We start from the raw sequence: 25,603 nt of genomic DNA on the forward strand, positions 1-25,603 counted from the left end.
TCTGTGCACAAAATTCGTGCACAGTGTGTGTGTGTGTGTGTGTGTGTGTGTGTGTGTGTGTGTGTGTGTGTCTCCCTCAGCTCAGCCTGCACCCTCTCCAATCTGGGACCCCTCGAGCGATGTTTGACTGCCACCGGGATTGGGCCTAAATGGGCAGTCCGACATCCTTCTCACAGTCCAGGATTGCTGGCTCCCAACCACTCACCTACCTGCCTCCCTCATTGCCCCTAACCGTTTCTGCCTGCCAGCCTGATCACCCCCTAACCACTCCCCTGCCAGCCTGATCGACACCTAACTGCTCCCCTGCTGGCCCGATTGCCCCTAACTGCCCTCCCCTGCAGCCTGGTCACCCCTAACTGTCCTTCCCTGCTGGCCTGATTGCCCATAACTGCCCTCCCCTGCTGGCCATCTTTTGGCAGCCATCTTGTGTCCACATGGGGGCAACCATCTTGTGTGTTGGAGTGATGGCCAGTTTGCATATTACCTCTTTATTATATGGAACTAGAGGCTCGGTGCATGAAATTTGTGCACGGGGGAGGGTGTCCCTCAGCCCAGCCTGCACTCTCTCCAAGCTGGGACCCCTCGAGGGATGTCTGACTGCCTTTTGGGCCTAAACAGGCAATCGGACATCCCTCTCACAATCCAGGACTGCTGGCTCCCAACTGCTCACCTGCCTGCCATACTGATTGCCCCTAACCTCTTCTGCCTGCCAGCCTGGTAACCCCCTAACCACTCCCCTGCCAGCCTGATTGATACCTAACTGCTCCCCTGCCAGCCTATTTGTCCCTAACTGCCCTCCCCTGCTGGCCTGGTCGCCCCTAATTCCCTTCCCTGCAGGCCTGGTCCCCCCAGCTGCCCTCCCCTGCAGGCCTGGTCCCACCGCAACTGCCCTCCACTACAGGCCTGGTTCCCCCCCCCCCCCCCCCCCCAACTGCTCTCCCTGCAGTCCTGGGTCCCCTCCAACTGCCCTCCCCTGCAGGCTTGATTGCCCCCAACTTCCCTCCTCTGCCGGCCTGGTCCCTCCCCTGCTGGCCTGATCACCCACAACTGCCCTCCCTTGCAGACCTGGTCCCTCCCAACTGCCCTCCTCTGCTGGCCATCTTGAGGTGGCCATCTTGTGACTACATGGGGGCAGCCATCTTGTGTGTTGGAGTGATGATCAATTTGCATATTATTCTTTTATTAAATAGGAATGGATGGAGATGTGGAAGTGGATTAAAAGAACATTTAGTTAAAAAACTGTACTAAATTGCTTAAGGCTGGTTCCAGCTTTTTAATTTTGTTTCTATATATGATTCATTAGTCCAGTAAAATGAAATTTTTGGTTGTCAACTACATGCTTACTATGACTAATTATAATTTGAAGAGTTAGATAATGAAAAATATCCAACTGTCCCAGAGAATTCTTCATACTCTGTAAGATGGGAAAAAATCTTTCTGTTTGGATGAGCATCCTCCCCCATCTTCAAGACTGTAACACACCAACTGATGGCATGCTTCATGAGAAAAGCCCAGAACTCCATGTTTTATGGGACCAAGTTTAAGACTGATAGAGAACAGTTTAATTCAGTCTAATGACTATTCATAATTGCATGTACTTCACTAGCTTCAGGCTTTTACAAAGCAGGTGGCAGCCCTGGCAATGTGGGTCAGTGGTTGGAGCGTCAGCCCACGCACCAAAGGGTGGTGGCTTTGATTCACAGTCACGGGCACATTCCTTGGTTGCAGGTGATGATCCCTGGTCCTGGTTGGGATGCATGCATGAGGCAACCAGTTGATGTCTCTCACATTGATATATCTATCTATCTCTCCCTCCCTCCTTCTCCCTCCCTCTCTAGTTTCTAGAACATCAATAGAAACAATATCCTTAGGTGAGGATTAACAGCAACAACAACAAAAGGCAGGGGGCAAACATAGGACCGTTGGTTTGCTCTGGGATATTTTATTTTTATTTTTAACCCTTTGCACTCGCTTGCTTTTTTCTCGATTCCTTTATTCTAATGCTAACCGTGTCGAGTCACACTCAACATCCGAGTGCAAAAGGTTAAATATTTTTAAATTGGTTTTAGAGGAAAGGAGAGGGAGAGGTAGAAATATCAATGATGAGAGAGAATCATGGATCAGCTGCCTCCTGCATGCCCCCTACTGGGGATCGAGCCCACAACCCAGGCATGTGCCCTGACTGGGAATCGAACTGTGACCTCCTGGTTCATAGGTCAATGCTCGACCACTGAGCCATGCTGGCCAGGCTACTCTGGAATATTTTAACTCTCCCCTTCACTGGTATTGGAATGTATCTCTTGGTCTGAGGGAACCACATACCCTGCACATAGTAGAGCTGAACAGTTTTTCCTCAACACTGTCACTGATTAAGAAAACCACATACACTAAGTGTTAAGCTGGCAAATATTGATTGACATTTAATTCCAAAGAATTTGAACAGATTCTCATTGTGTGGTATGTTACTGATTTTTAAAGTTTTAAATTAGTAGTATAACTTGTGTCAATACAATAATGAAAAGAAGCTATGGGTTTGATGATTTTGTTACCAAAATGTTTTAGATTTATGTGCATTTAAAATCTTATATCACTCAGCCAGTGTGGCTCAGTGGTTGAGTGTCAACCTGTGAACCAGGAGGTCATAGTTCGATTCCCGTTCAGTACACATGTCTGGTCGACCCCAGTTGGGATGTGCAGGAGGCAGTGATGATTCTCTTTCATCACTGATGTTTCTATCTCTTTCTCCCTCTCCCTTCCTCTATGAAATCAGTAAAAAATATACTTTAAAAATAAATAAAATAAAATCTTCTGTCCTATCATATCTAATATCTGTCTGCATTTAACAGTCTTGAGTAGCAAGTTTTCATTTTCATAGCTCTAAGTTTATTATATTGATCTCTTAATTTAAGACACCAAATATTAGTTGAATGGATGAATAGGAAGCTTAAATGAAAAGTCAGGTAAAAGTCAACTTTTGTTCTTTAATCACTTCCTTGTATTTTCAGGTATACTGTAGGGTGCGCCCACTGAGCTTTCCTGATCAAGAGTGTTGCATAGAAGTGATCAATAGTACAACTGTTCAGCTTCATACTCCTGAGGGGTACAGACTCAACCGAAATGGAGACTATAAGGAGGTACTTACTATTGAAACCAAGCTGTTTTTACTTGATGTGTTTTTTCCAGAGTGGCTTTTTTTTTTTTAATTTAACAAAATTCATGTGTTTTGGGGTTTTTTTTTAATGACTTATCTACTTCACTTTAACCACCATACCTAAAGTTTTTAATTCCTAGGATATTCAGGCACACCTTTGGTATACTGGAGTTAGAGGATTGCTTTCTAGAAGATAATTTATTGTATGGGATATTTATTGCTTCTTAGAGGATATGTTAGGCATTGTTTAATATAAGATGACTAGTAGCCCATTTGCAGGAAAATCCTGCAAGCGGCTGTTGCGGCTGCATGCGCTGCCACTACCGCCGCCTTTACGGCCACCGAGCCTGCACCCGATCGCCACTGCCACCCGCCCCGCTCTGCCCCGTTCCGCTCCACCCAGCCCTGCCCGGGCTTTCCCTCTGGCAGCCACCTTGCTTTCCGCTTTTCCTTCCTCTTCCTTCTAAGTTGTCTTCAGTCTTCACTCCTCCCTCTCTCAGCGTATGCAAATTAACCGCCATCTTTGTTGGATAATTTGCATACTCGCCCCGATTGGCTGGTGGGCGTGGCTTGGGCATAGCGAAGGTGTGGTCAATTTGCATATTACTATTTTATTAGGTAGGCTATATGATCATGCTAGGAACAGACACAAAATTTCATATGTGGAGATTGAAATAACATTTAATAGGCATTGTACACTTGTACCTACCTCTTATGAAGTGTTTTTATTTTTAGTAAAATGTTGTGCAAAATTAGTTCATTCAGTTTAACAAACACATTGTGTTAAGCTTGGAGGGTGGAAGGAGTTTTTAAAAATAAGTGAGACACAGTCCTTGCCTTTATGGAGTTTATAGCTTGGTTGAGGGCACAGATGGTAAACAAGTAACACTCAAACAGATAAGTAAAAAAAGATAGGTGTGCCACGGCTTGGCTCAGTGGATAGAGCATCAGCCTGTGGACTAAAAGGTCCCAGGTTCAATTCCAGCCAAGGGCACATGCCTGGATTGCAGGCTTGATCAGTTATTCTCTCTCATCATTGATGTTTCTATCTCTCTGAAATCAATAAAATATATTTTAGCCCTGACCGGTTTGGCTCAATGCAGGGGCCTGATGCGGCGGGGGCCAAACATGGCGGGGATCTCCCTTTTCCGTGTCCCGCGCGGAAAGAGAGATGAACAAACCAGTTCTAAATGGAGGCGGCCAGGGATTGAGAAATAATAGAAATAAAGAGAGCAAGACGCAGAAATAGATTCACAGAGCTGGGGGCTGGGTGGGACGCCATTTTGTCTGCTGGAGAGGCAGCATGACGACGACCCTGAGCCACACAGCAGGTTTATTTTATATCCCAAAAATCCAGGAAGTAACACCAAAACTTAGGATCAACGGAGCTTACTTGCATTCTTACTAGGCCCTAGCATTACTGGATTTACATATCTAGACCCACCCCTGCTGACACCTGGGCTGCTATGAAGTCAGAACTGATTAACATGTCCAGCCTTATTGGGGAAGCATGTTCCCAGGGCGTGGCTCTGCCTACACCCTGAGTTCAGCTGACGATAATTAAAAGAAATGCCCAGGTGCCTTCCAGGCGGCCTTCTACAGCTCAATGGACAGAGCATTGGCCTTCGGACTCAGGGGTTCTGGGTTCAATTCCCGTCAAGGGCATGTACTTTGGTTGCAGGCACATACCCAGTGGGGAGTGTGCAGGAGGCAGCTGGTGGATGTTTCTCTCTCATTCATGTTTCTGACTCTATTCCTCTCTGTAAAAAATCAATAAAATATATATATTTTTAAAAAGATATTTTTTTAAAAAAAGAATAGGTGTGCTAAAAGAGATGACTGTGAGAATGCACAAGAACGGATCAATTCAGGCTGTGGTTTCTACTTTCAAGTTGCCATTCACTCTTTTTTTTTGCCATTCACTCTTTTGTGCACATTACTCCAGTGAAATTGTTCATCAAAAGCCCATCAGTGACCTCTTTGCTGCTAAATTTAATGGACACCTCTTTGTACTCATTATAATCTAGAGGCTTGATGCACGAAATTTGTGCAAGAGTAGGCCTTCCTTCCCCCAGCTGCCTGTACCAGCTTCCCTCTGGCACCCAGGACCCGGGCTTCCCTTGCAGCCCTGGCTTTGTCCAGAAGGACATCTGGTCTAATTAGCATATTACGCTTTTATTATAGATTTCTCAGGAGTGTCCTCCTTCCTGAGTCACTCTCCTGTTCCCCCTGCAACTTTCCATGTTCTGTGTCTCTTGGCCACTCTTTGCGGGCTCCTCCTTTTCAAACCTCTGAATACCAGGTTGGACTACACTCAGGGCTCTCTTCTGTATGTGTACTTTCCCATGACTGTAAATGTTGATTATCCTATCTAGTAATAGACAAATATGCAAATTGACCATACCTCCGACACACCGACAAGCCACGCCCACCATCCAATCAGAGCGAGCATACAAATTAACCCAAACCAAGATGGCTACAGCCACAGAGAGCAAGGTTTCCTAGGTAACAGAGGAAGCCAAGCTTTCCACCTGCCCTGGCCAGGCCTAAGCCTCCACTCAAGCTACAAAGTTTCAATTATAGAAGGTAAACAAATTCAAACAAATGGCGGCAGAATGGAGCTTGAGAGAGCAGGCCAGGGTTGCCGCCGGCAACAGGGGAAGCAAAGCTTTCCGCACACCCTGGCCAGGCCCACCCGCTTAAGGCAACGAAGTTTCAATTATAACCCCAATACAAATGGCTGCGGGCCTCGGAGGGAGCCCCAGGCTTGGCTCCGCTCCAGGTTACAAAGTTTCAATTGTAGAAGGAAAATAAATTCCAGATACCAGGGCCTCCGCTTGGGTTGCCAAGGGGTGTGGCCGGCCTGCAAACCACCACAGGCCCCTCGCTCAGGCCGCCCCACACCCCAAGGGAACCCCCACCTGATCCCAGACGCCCTTCAGGGCAAACCAGCTGGCCCCCACCCCTGTACCAGGCCTCTATTCTATCTAATAAAAGAGTAATCTGAAGATTGATCATCACTGCAACACACAATATCGCTGCCCCCATGTGGTCAAAGATCCTGCCCCCATGTGGACACAAGATGGCCACCACAAGATGGCCAGCAGGAGAGGGCAGTTGGGAGGCACCCGGCCTGCAAGGGAGGGCAGTTGAGAGGGACCAAGCCTGCAAGGGAGGGCAGTTGGAGGTGATCAACCCTGCAGGAGAGGGCAGTTAGGGGTGACCAGGCCAGCAGAGGAGGGAAGTTGGGGGCAAACAGGCTGGCAGCAGAGTGGTTAGGGGGTGATCAGGCTGGCAGGCAGAAGCGGTTAGGGGCAATCAGGAAGGCAGGCAGGCAAGCAGTTGGGAGCCAGCAGTCCTGGATTGTGAGAGGGATGTCCGACTGCCTGTTTAGGCCCGATCCCGTCCATGTCCGACTGCCCGTTTAGGCCCGGACAGGATCGGGCCTAAACGGGCAGTCGGACATCCCTTGAGGGGTCCTATATTGGCGAGGGTACAGGCTGGGCTGAGGGACAACCCCCCTCCGTGCACGAATTTCGTGCACCGGGCCTCTAGTCCATAATAAATTGTAATAAAAACTCATGCACCAAATAACTCAGCACCAACATTTCATGAAGCAAGAAATTCAGGAAACTTGCAGAAATAATTGCAATGTCTACAATCCAATAAAACTAAAAATAATAAAAATAGAAATAATAGAACTCTAGCCCATGAACAATTAGAACATTTTAATTTACATAATTTATACCCCAATCTCCAATCTAATTTTTATTTATTTATTTTATGCTGAATTTACTACCAGACATAAGTTTTTGTTTCTTCACTTTCTTCTGGGATATCTTTTTCTTCTGTGCAACCTTCTCTTCTGGTTTGGGAACAATCTGCTCTTTTTCATTAAGGATCATCCTAATGTGGCAGGGAGAGCTCATGTGGGTTAATCCGCCCATGAGCTCTGTAGGATCTGCGGCACCTTGGGAGCTTTGTTCACCTAGATGTGCTCAATGACCAGAATCTAAATCTAAACCCTTAAGTTCAGCATTGCTCTCTGCATTTTTAAGATGTGCAGCAAAAACTCAGCACCCTTTGGGCCACTAACCCTGTATCCAGCCCCACTGTTCTCCTGGGCATACCTACCAACACCACCATTGTAACGACAGAATGGCACACTACTTCTGTGAAGGACATCTTTCAGATACTTGGTGGCTTTTTGAATATGGATACCTTAGTAGCCTGGGCAGTTTCACAGGTGTTCTTAAAGTGAACATGAAGATTTGAGTCTCTTGATTTGCATGATTTTGTGGGGTTTTCTGGGTTGAGTGAAAAGCAAACTATTTTCAGAGGTCACCTCAGGCCACTTGGGGGATCAAATCTAATTTTCCAAGTATAAGTTTGGTAATATTTTTGGCAATATGATTAGACTTTATAATAATCAATTTTGAAAGAGATTTGATAATTGAATCAAAGATCACAATTAATTTAAAGTTTATCTACACTAATAAAAGAGAAACATGCAAATTAACCATCACTCTGCTACACCCACAGCCATCAGGAGTGAGTATGCAAATTAGCCCAACCAAGATGGCAGCAGCCACAGAGCTGGAGCAAGCAAGAGGTTTGGGTTGCCCCCAGCAATGGAGAAAGCCAAGCTTCCCAACCACCCTAGCCTGCCCTAGCCTCTGCTCAAGGCTACAAAGTTTCAATTGTAGAAGATAAATAAATCCCAGATACCTGCTTCCAGCCAGCATTGGCCTCCGCTCAAGGAGGCGCTGAAAAAAAAAGAAAAGAGAAAATGGAGGGGCTGGGAGCCTGGATCACCGGGGAGCATGGCCAGCCTGCAAACAGCCCTCAGTCCCTCACCCTGTCAGTGGGGGTCAGTTGGAGGTGATCAGGACAGTGGGGGGGGGCAGTTTGGAGTGAGCAGGCCAGCAGGGGGGCAGTTGGGGGCAAGCAGGCCAGTGGGGAGGGAAGATGGGGGCGAACAGGCCAGCAGGGGTTGCAGTTGAGGGTAAGCAGGCCGGCAGAGGAGGCAGTTGGGGGTGATCAGGCTGGCGGTGGCGGGGGGGGGGGGGGTGCAGTTGGGGGCGAGCACGCCGGCAGGCAGAGTGGTTAGGGGCAATCAGGCAGGAGGCAGGTGAGCGGTTAGGAGCCAGCAGTCCCGGATTGCGAGAGGGATGTCCGACTGCCAGCTTAGGCCCAATCCCTGCAGACCAGCAGTAGGACATCCTTCAAGGGGTCCCAGATTGAAGAGGGTGCAGGCCGGGCTGAGGGACACCTCTTCTCACCCCCCCCCCCTTGTGCACAAATTTTGTGCACCAGGCCTCTAATTTTATATAAAAACTCTAATGAGTTTATATTTACATTTCACTGCTGGTTTTTAAAAAAACAACAGTATAGCCCTAACTGGTTTGGCTCAGTGGATAGAGCATCAGCCTGTGGACTGAAGGGTCCCAGGTTCGATTCGTCAAGGGCACATGCGGGGTTGTGGGCTCAATCCCCAACGGGGGCTTGCAGGAGGCAGCCAATCAATGATTCTCTCTCATCATTGATGTTTCTCTCTCCCTCTTCCTTCCTTTCTAAAATCAATTAAAAATATATTTTAAAAAAACAGTACCTTGAAATACTTAGTTTTATGCTGCTATGCCATTTAAAATGACATCTTTATGAGAAAAAATAGAAAGTGGTATAATGAGGTAATATGTGAGGATTTTCATATACTGACTGAGTCATTATAATACCTTTTGATCTTCTTGGTCATTTAAATAAAACAAAGTCAGCCTTAGTCTGTAAAGCATTAGTGGGTTTAAATTTTTCTATATTCTCTTCAGTAGTTATAAATGTAAAGATTTAACATTTATAATTGGTATAATTAGGTAGCTCATGACTTTTTAAAATATTTTTGTTGTTGATTTTTAGAGAAAGAGAAAGGGAGAGAAACATTGATTGGCTGCCTCCTACCAGGGATTGAGACCAAAACCGCGAGCATGTGCCCTGACCGGGAATTGAACTGGTAACCTTTCAATGCATGGGATGATGCCCAGTCAACAGGGCCTCACCAGCCAAGGCAGGACTTTTTTCAGGGTTCCAGGTTTAAAAACCATCTATACTATTTCTTTGTGCATCTAGATCTTAAATGTTCATAAAGAAATATCTGAATAGGTTTAAACATGTATAACTAACCTAGATACAGTGGGATTCATTTATGCACTTTTATTTTTTTCCTTCTCCACAGACTCAGTATTCATTTAAACAAGTATTTGGCACTCATACCACCCAGAAGGAGCTCTTTGATGTTGTGGCTAATCACTTGGTAGATGACCTCATTCATGGCAAAAATGGTATGATTCTTGGAGTTTTGTTGGATTTTCCTTTTTCTCCCCCTCTGATAAAACTTTTTTGGTATTTGTATATTTGATTTATGTTTGGCCTTGAATTCAGATTTGGTAGGTGGTGTTAAGCCTGCTTTTTTGAGCTGGTTACTTTTATTTTTTTAGAGAGAGAGGAAGGGGAGGGATAGAAAGATAGAAACATCACTGATTGGCTGCCTCATGCACATCCCCTACTGAGGATCGGGCATGTGCCCTGATCAGGAATCTAACCAGTGACCTCTTGGTTCATGGGTTGACACTCAAGCACTGAGCCACACTGGTCAGGCGCTGAGCTGGTTAATTTTAAGTGTTTTTTAATACAATGAGTAAATACTACAAGTGGGGGACTTTTGAGATATAACCCAGTGTGACTTGCTCTGTTGCAGGTCTCCTTTTCACATATGGTGTGACTGGGAGTGGGAAGACTCACACCATGACTGGTTCCCCAGGGGAAGGAGGGCTGCTTCCTCGTTGTCTGGACATGATCTTTAACAGTATAGGGTCATTTCAGGCTAAAAGATATGTAAGTATAATTCTTTTATGTTGTAACAGTTTCACTTGACACAGGGACCAAGATACCTGTGTATACAGTAGCATTATGGGAGAACTACTGGATACATTTTGAAATCCTAAATATCTAGCCTATCTAATAAAAGAGTAATATGCAAATTAACCATCACTCTGCCTACACCCACAAGCCACAGCCACCAGCCAATCAGGAGCGAGTATGCAAATTAGCCTAACCAAGATGGCTGCAGCCATGGAGCAAACAGGAGGCTTGGATTTCTCTGGCAATGGAGGAAGCCAAGCTTTCTGCACACCCTGGCGTGCCCAGGCGTCCAATCAAGGCTATAAAGTTTCAATTATAGAAGATCCCTGGCCTGCCTTGGCCTCCACCTTAAGGCTACAAAGTTTCAGTTATAGAAGATAAACAAATCCCAACATAAATGGCTGCAGCCACGGAGCAAGCAGGAGGCTTGGCTCCACTCAAGGCTACAAAGTTTCAATTATAGAAGATAAATAAATCCCAGATACCAGGGCCTCTGCGTGGGTTGCCAGGGGGCGTGGCTGACCTGCAAACCACCACAGGCCACCCCACACCCCAAGGGAATCTCCAACCTGATCCGGGCCACCCTTCAGGGCAAACAAGCCGGCCCCCACCTGTGCACCAGGCCTCTATCCTATCTAATAAAAGAGTAATATGCAAATTGACCATCACTCCAACACACAAGATGGCTGCCCCTATGTGGTCAAAGATCCTGCCCCCAAGTGGACACAAGATGGCCAGCAGGGGAGGGCAGTTGGGAGGGACCAGGCCTGCAAGGGAGGGCAGTTGGGGGCGAGCAAGCCTGCAAGGGAGGGCAGTTAGGAGTGACCAGGCCAGCAGAGGAGGGAAGTTGGGGGCGACCGGGCCTACCAGGAAGGGCAGTTGGGGGTGACCAGGCCTGCAGGGAAGGGCAGTTAAGGGCAATCAAGCTGGCAGGGGAGCAGTTAGGCATTAATCAGGCTGGCAGGCAGAAGTGGTTAGGGGCAATCAGTATGGCAGGCAGGTGAGCAGTTGGCAGCCAGCAGTCCTGGATTGTGAGAGGGATCCCATATTGGAGAGGGTGCAGGCTGGGCTGAGGGACACCCCGCCCCCCCCCCCCCCCCCCGCATGCACGAATTTTGTGCACCAGGCCTCTAATAATATATAAAAAGCAAGCGGCTAGAACGCTGTAATGACCAGTCACTATGATGCCCACTGCAGCCAGCGAACTGGCCAGATCAGGGAGTGGGGCTGGCTGGCCAACTTCCTGCAGCCCCTCCCTCTTTCCCCCCCCCCCCCCCCCCCCCCCCCCGTGGCAGATTCCACCCGATGGGCCCCCATCACCCTGACTGGCCCACACCCCCTCCCCCTAGCCGGCACCACTCTAGATCTGCTCCTCCCCCCATTCCAATAGGGGACAGGAGTGGCCCCTCCCCCAGGCTGCTGGCCCCCCATTGGCCCCCTCCACCACGTTTGGGGGTGCCCACAGCCTCTCCCCATGGTCGACCCCACCCCCAATTGGCCCCCACCCCAATTGGCCTGCTGTACACCAATTGGGGGGTGGGGCCCGCCAGCCAATTGCCCACGGCCCCTCTTCCCAGCCAGCCCGGCCCTGATCAGGCCTCAATCAGGGCTGGCCAGCCAGCCAACCTCCCGCCATCTCCTCCTCCGGACAGGCCCAGCCTTGATCCACCAATTAGGGCCGAATTGGTGCACTGGGCCTCTGGTGTTTAAATAAACTTCTCAGTTCTCAAATATGTTTCTTACAATTTAAGTCAAATTCTCAAAATCATGGTTTGACTTTTATCCCCACTTTAGGTTTTTAAATCTAATGATAGGAATAGCATGGATATACAGTGTGAAGTTGATGCCTTATTAGAACGGCAGAAAAGAGAGGCCATACCCAACCCAAAGACCCCTTCTAGCAAGTAAGTAATTGCATTTGTCTACAATGCTGGCCTGAAGGGAACGCTGTCTGATGGTTTCCTCAGGCATAGGGAATGATGCACATGAAATAGAGATGGCCTGACATGTTGACATTAGTGAGATCAAAGATGAGGAATGTTCTCAAGTAACTTTATTTGCTCAGATGTTCTTTTTCTTTATGAACACACTGCCCTTGAATCACTGCTTAGAGAAGGTGCCACTGTGGGTGGAAGAGGGTGTAAAAGCCTGTGCTATTTATCTGGGAAGACATGGGAGTATTGTTGGCTGATTGTGAGTGAATAAAGTTCTTTCTGCTTGTAAGGCAGGACATTTGTGCTGTATCTTTTAGCTTCCTCTTGGGATCATTTACTTTCGATATTCACAATGTAGAAAATCAGACTTTCTGGCTTTTTTCCCTTTTTCAGACGACAAATAGATCCAGAGTTCGCAGATATGATAAATGTACAAGAATTTTGCAAAGCAGAAGTTGATGAGGATAGTGTCTATGGCGTATTTGTGTCTTATATTGAAATATATAATAATTACATATATGATCTACTGGAAGAGGTGCCGTTTGATCCCATAAAACCTAAGTAAGTAGTGAAGATAGTCCCTGCTTAGCTGCGTAATCTTGGGGCACTCACCTCAGTGAGCCTTAAATAGGGGTAATGCTTATTTTTGTTTTCAAAATGAAATATAACTGTGTATCATGCAACTGGTGCTTGATGATTCATTTTATTATGTATGTATATAGATGTTCTGGGGACCTAGTGGATTAAAGCATCTAAGGAGGAGTCCTGACATTATTTTTTAAAACTCTTGTCCCTGAGCTATATTTTAAGAAGGACCTTAATTGGATAAGGAAGTTTCACTATCAATGTGCCCTGAGGCTACCTTTCAAAAACTTGACACTGAGTGTTGGGAGTTTGTAACCATTTGTTTTGGTGATCTCTACAAAATGGAGCCTAAAGCTGTTGTCTGTACAACTAATATTCACAGACCTTCCCTCATTGATTAATGTGAAATGACATCTCTGTTGTCATTCTGCCAGAGTTAAAAGACCACTCCCTGTCCTTAAGTCTTGCCCTGATGAGAACGAAGACCAGTTACAACCTGACATCACAAACAATGAATCTGCATTTATGCCAGAGCTAACTCTGGAATCCCATGTCTAATATTAATACCTGGTTTTTGAGTTGATGGTTTTATTCCTAAGCTAAATGCTTAACTTCAACTAGAGGCCTGGTGCATGAAATTCATGCATGGGTAGGGTCCCTAGGCCTGTCCTGCGATCAGGGCTAATTGGGGTCTTCCGGCTGCCTGCTGGGGCCTCCCTTCCCTTGCTGTTGGCCGGATCCTTCCTTCATTCTGCGCCACCCCCTGGTGGTCAGCACACATCATAGCGAGCAATCGAACTCCCGAACGCTTACACAATTACCTTTTATAGATATATAGATATATATAGATAGATGCCCTCTTCATTAGGGCCTTTCAGAACAATAATATGAAGACATGTGTCATATATTTAACTTTTGTGTGTATGTCTAATCCAACATTATTGGAGAAGGAGTTGGATTTAGAAAAACATTAGACTGAGAACACGTGTCAGTATATCCACTTTTACTTACATTAAACAGTGTATAGACTAATTACTTTCCCATTTGTTTCAAAGTGTCGTTTGGCTCAGGAGATAGAGTGTCGGACTGTGGACTGAACGGTCTTAGGTTTGATTCCGGCCAAGGGCACATGCCCAGGTTGTAGGCTCAATCCCCAGTAGGGGGTGTGCAGGAGGCAGCCAGTCAGTGATTCTCTCTCATCATTGATGTTTCTATCTCTCTCCTTTCCTCTCTAAAATCAATAAAAATATGTTAATTAAAAAAGCAACAACTAAGTGTCAGTTCTGCATACCCATTTTCCTAAACTTTTGTGATGTTATTCACTGCTAACAGTCAGTTTCATGTTTGCACATGTGCCAAGTTTTTGTTTGTCCTAAATGAGGTTATTTTCATAGGCGCCTATTATCTTGATTTTATTTCGTTACACAAAAGGACTGACAAATACGACTTGTGTGCCTTCTTTGTAATCTTTTTTATAACTTTTTGAATAAACTCACAAAGTGCTTATTTGGCACTGAGTTCAGTTTTAATTTGTTAAGGTGGTATATTACCTGCTTTTTTGAACTGATTAATGTTTAGTATGTTTTTTTTAAATACAATGAAGAAATACTGCATTGGAGGATTTTTAAGATACAACTCATTGTGACTGTCACATACTATGGGCTGAATATGTTACTGTGAGATGGCTGCTGTAAAAACAGTAACTTATACCTTATTCCTTTGGTAGGTGGAACGTTTACAGCACCCCCATGAGGAACACAGACTTTCTGTATGTGATTGTGTTGACTTTTTTATTTTTTAATAAGGAGAAGGGTGCAGATATATACTAGTGTTTGGCATCTGTGGATTATCTGTATGTAGGTGGTTTTTCATTGGCACTGTGGTATTTGCTACCAATGAGCCCCTCCTTGCTTCCTGAAAAAAATCAGCCATTTAGTGGGTGATGGTAGCTGATAAATGTTTTTATCTCCACCACTCACAAGACTGAGACCAAACAAGCAGTGCCCTTTCCCATGTTATCTTATCATACAGACTAAAACTTGACCAGCCACTTTGGATTGCCACTCCTGGTATATACCAAACTCTCTCTGAATTTTGTTGGTTTTTTTTTTTTTGCTTTTGTTTTTGTTTTGTGTTTTTTTTTGCTGACCCGAGGTCAGAATCAGATCTATCCATTGATCTTTTAAATTTAGGAAAATACTAAATTTTGATGTTTAACTTGTGCATGTAATGTTGCTATAATACTACGATGATCTCTAATTGTTTAGTAAGTGTTATATCATGTACTTTGTTAGAACAAATTAGAGCAAAACTTTTAAAACAAAATAGGTTTTTATAACTAATCTTAACTGTATATATCCTTAAAGTTAACTGTTTAATATTTTTCTGGGTTCTTGCTTAGGCTTATTTCCATTATAACAATTGATGTCATGTTGCCTGGCATTTTAGATAACTCAATTTATTAATAACTCAATAACTCATAACTTAGCAAACTTCTATATTTTTTCTTTCCCATAGGCCTCTACAATCTAAATTGCTTCGTGAAGACAAGAATCATAATATGTATGTGGCAGGATGTACAGAAGTAGAAGTAAAATCTACTGAAGAGGCTTTTGAAGTTTTCTGGAAAGGTTAGACTTAAAATTAGAAAACTATAAAATGATAAATATATTTGACCAGCAGTACTTTTTGGTTTAGTAGAAAGTGTGTATAGCCCTAGCCAGTGTGGCTCAGTTGGTTCAGCATCATTCCCTGTGCACCAAAAGGTTGCCAGTTCAATTCCTGGTCAGGGCACATGATTGTGGGCTCTATCCCCAGTAGGGACATTCAGGAGGCAGCTGATCACTGTTTTTTCTCCCTCTCCTTTGCTCTCTCTCTGAAAATCAATTTAAAAAGAAAGAAGAAAGAAACCGTATATAATGAAATGGCTGAGTTCAGATTTGAGCAATGATTTTTTTCCCCCCTGTTATTATAGGCCAGAAAAAGAGACGTATTGCTAACACACATTTGAATCGTGAATCCAGCCGTTCCCATAGTGTATTCAATATTAAATTAGTTCAAGCCCCACTGGATGCAGATGGAGACAATGTCTTACAGGTAAGTTGTAGTGTATAAGATTTTTTAACTGAATCCTTAATTTTTGGAATTAGAATTAAATCAGGGAGGTTTTGTTGCAATGAAGATTGCTCTAGAACAAAGATTTTCCACTGATGTGCCACAGAAATCTTTTTTTAGCATGTTAAAGTATAACTTAAAACTTATTTTTACCAGTACAAATATTAATTTTTTAAATTTTACCAGCTGTTAAAGCATTTGCAGAAACCACACATCCTGGTTCAGCTTTATTGCACAATGTCTGTAAGAAAATATTTTTTAACTAGAAAACATAAAAATGCTTTCAGTACAGAAGAGACCATCTGATTTTTAAGGAGACCATCTAAGATTTTATATATGTCTGCCCAGAAAGTAACAAACTTGCACAGGATACCAAGCTGGATAGATGCTTTGGCAGATCCAGTACAAAGCACTGTATAATCCAGCCCAAGCTTCTTAATCCAAACTGTCATTCTTCATTACAAAACTAGATACTACTCAGGGTGGTTTCTTATACTTAAAAAAGTTGGGCCCTTGCCAGGTAGCCCAGTTGGTTAGATCATCGTCCCTATACACCAGAGGTGGGGAACCTTTTTTTTTTTGCCAAGGGCCTTTTGGATGCTTATAACATTCTCAGCCACACAAAATTATCAACTTAAAAATTAGCCTGCTATATTTGATCAAACACATAATTAACTCATCCCTAATGCCTTGGCAGGGCCAGACCAAATGATTTAGCAGGTCTTATATGGCCCATGGTGCAGCTGTTCCCCACCCCTGCTGGACACCAAGGTTGTGGGTTCTATCCCAGTCAGGGCACATGCAAGAATCAACCAATGAATGCATAATGGATGGAACAGCAAAATGATGTTTCTCTCTTTTCCTTCCTCGCTTCTTCCCCTCCCCTTCCTCTGTTTCTCTAAAAATTAAAATGTCTTTAAAAAGTTGTATTTTTCATTGTGAGCATTCTGAATATCTCTTACATATTAAAAATAATGTTTCCAATTTATTAGCCATTTGCAAGTTTTTTTCCTCCATGCAGATTATCTCTGGCAACTGTTTTTAATAACTATTAAATGATCTCCTTTATGCTGATAAAAACATCAAGTTAAATACATATTTAATATCTAGGTCTTTAACTTTTAAATTAGAAAATCCGTTTATAAATTTGTGTCATAAAAATTAGTGTCAAGACCATCAAGATGGCTTTCAGTTGTTTTTCATTGGTTGGTTCTCCCCGCAAGGATTTTTAAAACAAGCAACACCTGACCATTTAGTTAGGCGAACTGACCTATTATTTTCCCTTAGATTGTCAAATAAAAAAAGTGACAGCCAACACAATAATAGCCATCCAGTGTGAATGAATCAAAATTATACTTTTTTTGGCAGGTAGGCAAAAAATATATTTTGTGGTTTTCCATAGAATTTTAGTAAGTTTATGTGTGCCATAAAATGAAAAAGGTTGAAAATCGCTCCTCTAGGGTTGATAATATATGTAGGTGTTGGTTTTAATTATTCTGTTAGATGTGTAGAAACTGGCTAATCTGAAAACCTGAATTTTTGCTATGAAAAAGGTTTACAAATATTTATAAATAAGAATTTGTGATCCATTGTTTTACCTTTGAAGACTCATTTTGTATGTGGAAATTCAGTTAATGGTTTTAAACTGTCAGCAGTTAACTTTCCAGCGTAGGATTAGTTCAGGAGATGTCTAATTCTAAAAGGTTCTTCTCTGGGCTGATCTGTTTGGTCACTGTTTATTGCAGGGACTGTCGAGCTACAAGGCTTACATCAATTAGTAACCACACTTGAGCCCAAATATAAATTATTTAATAACTTTAAGCTATTAGGGTGTAATTCTATTCAAAATGCATTATGAAATTGTGGTATCACAAAAGTTTCCAGATGTCAGGAAGAAATGTTACAGCATGGTATTGAAGACCACTAGGATTCGAATTTTTATTTCCTTTTAATGTCCTGGCTATTTGACCTTATAGTAATAAACTCCTCATATTGTTGAGAGGATTAAAGGAGGTAGTACATATAAAGTTCTTAACCCCGTGTTTGATTTGTAGTCAACACTAGATAAATGTTAGCTAGAAAATGGTTATAAATCAAGATTCCATAGAAACTTGATTTTCTTTGAATCGCATCTAACATTACAATGTCAGTTATGTGCCTCGACTTTCATTTCTTATAAAAATTATTAGCATATTATGAAATTATTAGATCACAAAGTTATTAAATATATGATTATAAAAAATTTTAGGCTAGCTCTGTTCTAGACTCACTATTTAACATATATTTATTGAGCTCCTGCTGAGAGCTAGGCACTGTGTAAGATTCTGGAGATAAAGTCATTACAAGGCAGAGTCCCTGCATTCATGGAGCTTACAGCATAATGTAGAAGACCAGACAATGGGCAAGTAATCATTAATGTCATGAGTATATTTATCTTATGCTTTTAGAAAACTTTTCCCCAAAAACTTGTGTCCTTTGCCCCTACCAGTACATTTTATATTGTGCAAATATTATCCTATATAATAAAACCCTAATATGCAAGTAGGCCTAACTGCAGAATGACCAGTTGCTATGATGTGCACTGACCACCAGGAGGTAGACACTCAACGCAGGAACTGCCCCCTGGTGGTCATTGTGCTCCCACAGGGGGAATGCCACTCAGCCAGAAGCCGGACTCAGAGCCTCCCACCTCTCTGGCAGCGCTAAGGACCCCTCAAGGGATGTCCAACTACCAATTTAGGCCCACAGACATCCCCCGAGGGGTACCAGAGAGCACAGGCCAGGCTGAGGGACAACCCCCCCTCCAGTGCACGAATGCTGTGCACCAGGCCTCTAGTATTCATAATAATTTGTTAATTTAAATATGTTTAAAAAACATTGTAAACCACTTATAGCTCATGTTGTTGGCATTATGATGATCTCTTCAGGAAAAAGAACAAATCACTATAAGCCAGTTGTCCTTGGTGGATCTTGCTGGAAGTGAAAGAACTAACCGGACAAAAGCAGAAGGGAACAGATTACGTGAAGCTGGTGAGTAAAAACATAATACTTACATATTGCTACACCTTTTAAAAACTTGCAATGCCAATTTATCATCTGCTTATTGATAGGAGATTTAGGCATAATTGTCTTCAATTTCATAACTTAGAGGCTAAATTTAATGGTTAATGTGGTTGCTTTAGTTATACTGATTTAGTATCAATCTGTTACATTACACTGATTTGTTTAAAAAGCATGGAAAAGTTACTAAAGTAAATACAAGTTATATTCATATTGAAAGGATCTGTTAAATCTATTGCTGGTATTGCCAGTACCTGGGTCCTTAACGCAAAGTAATTTAACAGTTACTCCAGCATTCATATTTGTAAAAATTGGCTTCTGGATGGGGGAAAAATCTTCGAACACTAAAGCCAATTAAAAGGAATTCTGTGGGTGTTTTATTTTTATTTTAGTCTTTCTTTTTGTGTAGCCATTCAAGTTATGTTTTATGTTACTAATATTTTTGGAATACCTACTGTGTGCCAGGAATTAACACAGATATATGGGATTGAGCCCTGCCCTAGAGAGCCCAGCCTAGTACAAGAGATAGGCAGATAAGGAGACCATTTCAGTAAATGTAATGGTGTGGGAACCCCTTTTCACGTCCCGCGTGGTTCAGGGTTCAGGTTCAGGGTTTGGGTTCTGGAGAAGGCCGAACACAAATGAAAAAGACTAGAAAAATATTAATTTGGGAATATTGGGGGCCAGGTGGGAGCCCACCTCTAGGGGGAGGACTACACCCCACTCTGGCTTTGCTATCCCTTTTATTAAGGTTATGGGATACACCCATATCCTTTAGGCAGGAAATTCCAATAATAGCCAATCAGCAAGAATTTCAAATCTTTGACTTGATTCTTGCAATCCTCTAGTCTGCTGTTGGATCTTCGTATATTATTCTTTATTTCAGTCAGTGTATGCTTAATTTCTAGTTGGTCCTTTTTCATATTCTCGAGGGTCTCACTAAATTTATCGGCCTTTTCTAGAAAATTCTTGAAAAACCTTATAACTCTATATCCAGTAGTTTGCTTTCCTCCATTTCTGTCATTTGTGACCTGTTTCTTCCGCATTTTGGCCGCTTCCCTGTGTTGTTAGAGTGGCTTTGTGTGCTAGGTGTCCTATAGGGCCCAGTGGCTCAGCCTTGCCAGTTACCTGAGGTGGACACTCTTGGTACACCCCTTTGTAGGCTGTGTGCACAGTCTTGTTGTAGTTAAGCCTTGATTGTTGTTGGTATCCCTGGGAGGAATTGACCTCCAGGCCAATTGGCTGTGCGGATCAGCTGTGTCTACACTGAGAGAACTTCTGTGCTGGAGACACCCTTATGAGGCAAGACTTGCTTCAGTGGGGCTTTGGTGCTCACTGAGTCTGCCCCCTGAGTGTGTCCCTTATGGATCTGAGGAATTTTAATCTGGATGGTCCCACTCTATACACTGGATATAATGGCTCTTGAATCTCTAAAGAGGTGCTAAGTTAGCCTCTGCCTGAGGCCGACCAGCAGGAGCTATAGAGAGATCTGCAGATTCCTCTTCTTTGTTTGGGGTTTGGAGGTGCCCAGATGAGGCTCAGCTGTGAAGCAATGCAAGCTGCTGTGGGGCCTTGGCCCTTCTTTTGGAAGTTTGGGGGCTCTCTGACCCAGCTGCAGTTTGTTAGTTAATTTTAGATTGCAAAGGGCCAGGCCATTCATGTGCAAAAGCCTCTGCACACAGCTTGGGTGGGGCAGGGTCTCAGGGAATTAACAGGGCAGAGCAAACAGCTATGGCTGATACTCAGCCCTGCCTTAAGAGGCCCCTTGATCTCAGTGTCCCTCGGTAATCGCTGCAAGCACAGATGAGAGAAAACCGCCGAGTTCCGCCCAATGCCAGACAGTCCAGTTTCTCCCGGTATGAGTCTGGGTCCCCAGAGTCTCACCCGGAACTGGAGTTCAGAGCAGTCGGGAGCTTGTGTCTCTCTCCCGATTGAAAAAGACAACCGTGTCCTCAGTTGCCAGCCCTCTCCGCGCCCGCGCCTCCATACCTCTGCAATTGACTTCTGCACCTACTCTGAGTCTGTGTGCTTTCCTCTTCCCTTCTAGTTGTAGAATTTCCACTCAGCCAGCCTTTCTGTGGTTCTGGATGATGTCCGTTTTGTCTTTTAGTTGTAGTTTTGAAGTGGTTGTGCGAGGCAGCAATTTCAGGTGTTTACCTATGCCGCCATTTTGGTTTCTCCTAATTTATAAATTAAACTTTATTATAGATAAATATGTGTAGAGAAAAACATAGTATATATAGGTTTTGGTACTATCCATGGTATCAGGCATCCACTGGGGGTGTTGGTATGCATCCCTTGTGGATATGGGGGGACTACTGTATAAGAAGATCAGGAATCTGGAATTCGGATAATAAGAAGGGTTAACCTGATGTGGAAAGAGGTGTCGTTGGATTGGGAACAACTAGAAACCTGAGGGGTTTATTTGTTTGTGTTTTGTTTGTTGTTGTTGTTATTGTTTGTTTTAAACCTGATGGTTCAGATGCTTAGGGGGAAGAAACAGGAAGGACTATCATTTTTAATATGGATGAGGAACCACAAGTTTAGGGAGTGAGAACTATAAGAAAAAAAGATTGTGGTTGGGGCATAAACACTGAAATGACCCAGGAGCTGGCATGTAGGAGGAATATTACCAGGCAATAGCAAGGAATTAGGAAAACGTTGCTGGCCTCCCTCTGTTCACCATCCTTATAAATGTCAGGCTTCAGAAAACACGCAGCTTTTACTCAAAAAGTGCCGCAGAGGGAAAGCACTCCCCTTACGGGAAAATAAGGGTAAGGTTTCAGGGCTTTGTGCCATGGGTAAAGGGTAAGCCTGTGGACATTGTCCAGACTATTTTTTAATATATGACATAAACTACATAAGATTATAGAGGAAACCAATTAGGTTGAAATACTTTTTTTAAAGTATGCTTAAAACATTTGTCATATAGTAATTTATGTGCTGCTTTAAATAAAAACCCACCAGCAGGTCTAGTAACTACATACTTTCAAAGTAGTAATGAATATAAATATCTTGAGATTAGCAATAACTATAAGTGCTATAAAAACAAAGAAGTAATTTGTGACCTTTCACATAGACTCCCTGAAGTGTATGCATGGACAATATGGACACCTGGCCATTAGGGAAAGGAATGAATGGATCATTCTGTGAGAGCTTTGAGGATTTAGGGAAATCTGTTAACAAATATGGGTTCCTGAGAGCACAGTGGTATAAGAAAGGACATTGGGAGTTGAGGGTTAAGGAAGATAAATCATGAATCATGGAATATTATGAGGGTACAGATGAGCCATGTGTTTTGAGAGGGTGGCCAAACATGAAAACATGATTGCGTTAATCAGCCTTAATCAGAGTTCCAAAGTAAACAAATTCTTACGCACTTTGGGGGTTTATGCAGGTGAGATCTCCTGTGCTATTGGAGGCTTGATTAATCTGTCAGACTTGTCTTGGTTCAGAAATCCAAACAAGAGTGGTCAAAAGTAACAAGTATGCCACCTAAGAAATACTTGTAAGTTTAGATGTAGAGGGGACAAGAATTAGCTGGGTCCTAAGACACTTGACTTAGAAACAGGAGCCCCTCTGGGTGTAGGAGAGATTTCAGTGTTGATGGAGCCAACTGTAGCCTGAAATGGCCATGCTTTAGAGATAATATTTTATATGAGGACATTAAACATCTACATCTAATATACTATTTCACGGAATTTAAGATTTAGAAGAAAATGGGTCATGAAGTATAATGTTGCATTCATTGGAGAGTCCTTTTGATGAATCCCTGAAGGCTGGTATTCAACCTCTCCTGAAACTGCTATTAAAATACTGCCAGACCATGCATGGACAGCTCTTTAAATTGAGCCACTAAAATCTGTTAATTCCATCTAATAGTTGTATGCAATAGGGATTTTATAGCCAAACAGACTACACTTTTTTTTCAGATGTCTTCTGTGTATATTTTTCTGTTAGGTAACATTAACCAATCACTAATGACGCTAAGAACATGTATGGAAGTCCTGAGAGAGAACCAAATGTATGGAACTAACAAGGTAAGTAACAGCCTTTCATGTGTATAGTTTTATTTTTTGTGTGCCTTTTTTGCCTTACATGTTTATTTGGAGTTTAATGTATTTATAGATGGTTCCATATCGAGATTCAAAGTTAACCCATCTGTTCAAGAACTACTTTGATGGGGAAGGAAAAGTACGCATGATCGTGTGTGTGAATCCAAAGGCTGAAGATTATGAAGAAAGCATGGTAATTTTAATGTATTTATCCTATACAGTCTCAGGTTTCTACAGAGAAAACAGTTATCTAACAACTGTCTGTGAAGAATGACATTTTGAACATTTAAAAAATTGGTGCAGAGCCATCAGTTACAGAAATGAGCCGTTGGCCAATTTAATATTGTGTCATAGTAATTTCCAAGGCAGGACTTGGGATAGGTTTATTAGTAAAAACAAGAACAACAAACAAACAAAAATCTCCCATTTGTTTTGTGTCTTAGCAAGTCATGAGATTTGCAGAAGTGACCCAGGAAGTTGAAGTTGCAAGACCAGTAGATAAGGCAATATGTGGTTTAACACCTGGACGGCGATACCGAAACCACATTCGGGCAGGTCCAGTTGGAGATGGTATGTTTTGGAATCAGATTATTTGCCCACTGATTAGTCTGTCTTTTCAATCTATTTCACATAAGAAAACTGTTCATTTCCCTTACCCTCAAGCACCAAGTGCAAAAAGAAATCTGAACCAGTATATAAATGAGACTTCTTTTGTTACATACGATAACTCATATTTTTTTCCTGGTTTTCTCTTTACAGCTAAATGTATGATTATGACAACTCAAGAAAATACACAGTTAATTGGACTGGAGCTCTAATCAGTGTTAAACTTGTTTAAATAAGTTCTTTCTCTCCTGTGTAATTTTTTATAATTTTTTATAATTCAATACAGAACTGTTGGTTACAGAAGTGGTCTTACAGAGTTTTCCACCATTGCCGTCCTGCGAGATTATGGATATCAATGATGAGCAGACTCTCCCCAGGCTTATTGAAGCATTAGAGAAACGCCATCAGCTACGACAAATGATGATTGATGAGTTTACCAAACAATGTAAGGCCAAAACCTTTTACAATCATTTTAACTCTAGAAATTTGCAATGAATCTGAGTTCTGTAGTGGGGTGGATCTTTAAGAAAGGATTATTTTGTCTCCCTTTGCACTTGTAGTGCTCAAGGCATTGTTTAATTAGACTGACAAACTTTTCCCACGGATTTTTTTTTCCAAGAAAGTAAAGCAACCGAAAAAAGTTGGTGTGTATTCTCTTCCATTTTAAAACTAACAGTGATGTACACAAAGGAATAATAGCTACTTGTAGTTCCTACTGGGTACTTATTTGCAAGGCACTTTATTACTACACCTTTGGGCAAATTATTTAATCCTCTCTTTCTTAGTTCCCTGTCCGAAAAATGGGGATTGTAATTATTCCTACTTCAGAGGGTGTTGTGAGATAATTTATGAAAATCATGTAGAAGAGTGAACAGCCTGGTACATAGTTAGTGCTCAGTGATGTATCTATTTTTAGCACCATCATCAATTTATTTTCATCTTCACCCCCAAAAAAAGGTATGAGATAAGTGGTAAATTCCCATTTTGAAATGAGGAAATGTGCTCAGAAAAATAACTTGCCCAAGTTACATAGCTAGTAAATGGTGACTAGGGATTCCATTTGGATCTAACTGTTCCTTGGATAAATCTGTTATTTTTGGTTTTGTATTTGTTGTTTTAAAGCCAATTATTTACCCATAAGGATTGGGATGTCATAGTGCAAAATGTAAGACTTTATAGTATTGGCTAAAAAAGTTGAGTGGGTTTGTTACTTTGGAATTGGAATAAACAAAACCTGCGTGCTTTTGTTTCAGCTTTTACTTTTAAAGGTATGTTGCAAGAATTTGACAAGGGTATTTCAAATAAAGAATACTCCATTCAAGGAAAACTGAATGAAAAAGAAAAGGTGATATCAGGACAAAAATTGGAAATAGAACGACTGGAGAAAAAAACCAAAACTTTAGAATATAAGGTTGGTTTTGACAATATTAGAATGGCTATTTGCTACTGTTCTCTGACTTAATCCTTATGCTCTCCAGGTCTGTAAATACTGCTGACTAAGAGTTATCACTTAGTTATTTACTAATCTTCAACGTACCACCCCCAAAAAGAGGAAATGTGAGTGAAAAGCATAAAAGGGATGTTATACTCTTTAATTTTATGAGTTAGATGTTAACAGTTGAAGAAAATGTTCTCTGGCCCAAACAAGTAAGCTTTATAAAGGGCTTTCTAGAGTTTAGCTTTGATTATAGCTTGGTTTTTTAACTTATTACTGGACAATATATGTTTGTTCACTCATTTATAGAGGATCATTTAGGGGGGAATACTCATTTTAGAGATAAATTAATCTCAACCAAAATAACCTTAAAAATAAAATTTTAGGTTCTGGCCGATTGGTTCAGTTGTTTGGAGTGTTGTCCCATACAACAAAAGGTGGCAGGTTCGATGCTGGTCATGGGGGCATACAGAGGCAACCAAGCAATGTTCCCTCCCTTCTTCCCTCCCTCCCTCCCTCCCTCCCTCCCTTCAACCCTTCTTCCTTCCCTTCGTCTCTTTTTAAAATTCAATGGAAACATATCCTCGGGTGAGAATTTTAAAAAATAATAATGAAATAAATTTAAAAATAAAAATTTAGGTTTGGCGCTCTCCCTCTCTGGAGGACAACCGCTCCTTTCCCATCTCCCGCCCCACCCCCCACATGTGACCTTTACCTTTGTCTTTCCTAAGCTCCAAGGGCCCCTTTT

At 42.5% G+C, this 25,603-nt stretch overlaps 1 protein-coding gene across 6 annotated transcripts in view; it reads left to right on the forward strand.

The window, feature by feature from the left end:
* The window catches only part of KIF23 (kinesin family member 23), a 50,913-nt gene that overhangs the window by 10,847 nt on the left and 14,463 nt on the right, over nt 1-25,603 (forward strand). For 3 of the 6 annotated variants that reach the window (XM_079768416.1, XM_079768414.1, XM_079768418.1), the window contains exons 3-16: nt 3,006-3,134; nt 9,381-9,486; nt 9,903-10,039; nt 11,861-11,970; nt 12,394-12,561; nt 14,312-14,353; nt 15,103-15,215; nt 15,560-15,681; nt 18,627-18,729; nt 22,720-22,799; nt 22,888-23,007; nt 23,258-23,384; nt 23,707-23,865; nt 24,674-24,831. In XM_079768416.1, the coding sequence (XP_079624542.1) occupies nt 3,006-3,134; nt 9,381-9,486; nt 9,903-10,039; nt 11,861-11,970; nt 12,394-12,561; nt 14,312-14,353; nt 15,103-15,215; nt 15,560-15,681; nt 18,627-18,729; nt 22,720-22,799; nt 22,888-23,007; nt 23,258-23,384; nt 23,707-23,865; nt 24,674-24,831 (1,674 nt within the window). The remainder of the gene's footprint in view (nt 1-3,005; nt 3,135-9,380; nt 9,487-9,902; nt 10,040-11,860; nt 11,971-12,393; nt 12,562-14,311; nt 14,354-15,102; nt 15,216-15,559; nt 15,682-18,626; nt 18,730-22,719; nt 22,800-22,887; nt 23,008-23,257; nt 23,385-23,706; nt 23,866-24,673; nt 24,832-25,603) is intronic. The other 3 variants (XM_079768417.1, XM_079768415.1, XM_079768419.1) reach the window with 1 other exon arrangement.

This window comes from Cnephaeus nilssonii (assembly GCF_951640355.1).
Source record: "Cnephaeus nilssonii genome assembly, chromosome: 4".
In the NCBI taxonomy this organism is placed as follows: Eukaryota; Metazoa; Chordata; class Mammalia; order Chiroptera; family Vespertilionidae; genus Cnephaeus; species Cnephaeus nilssonii.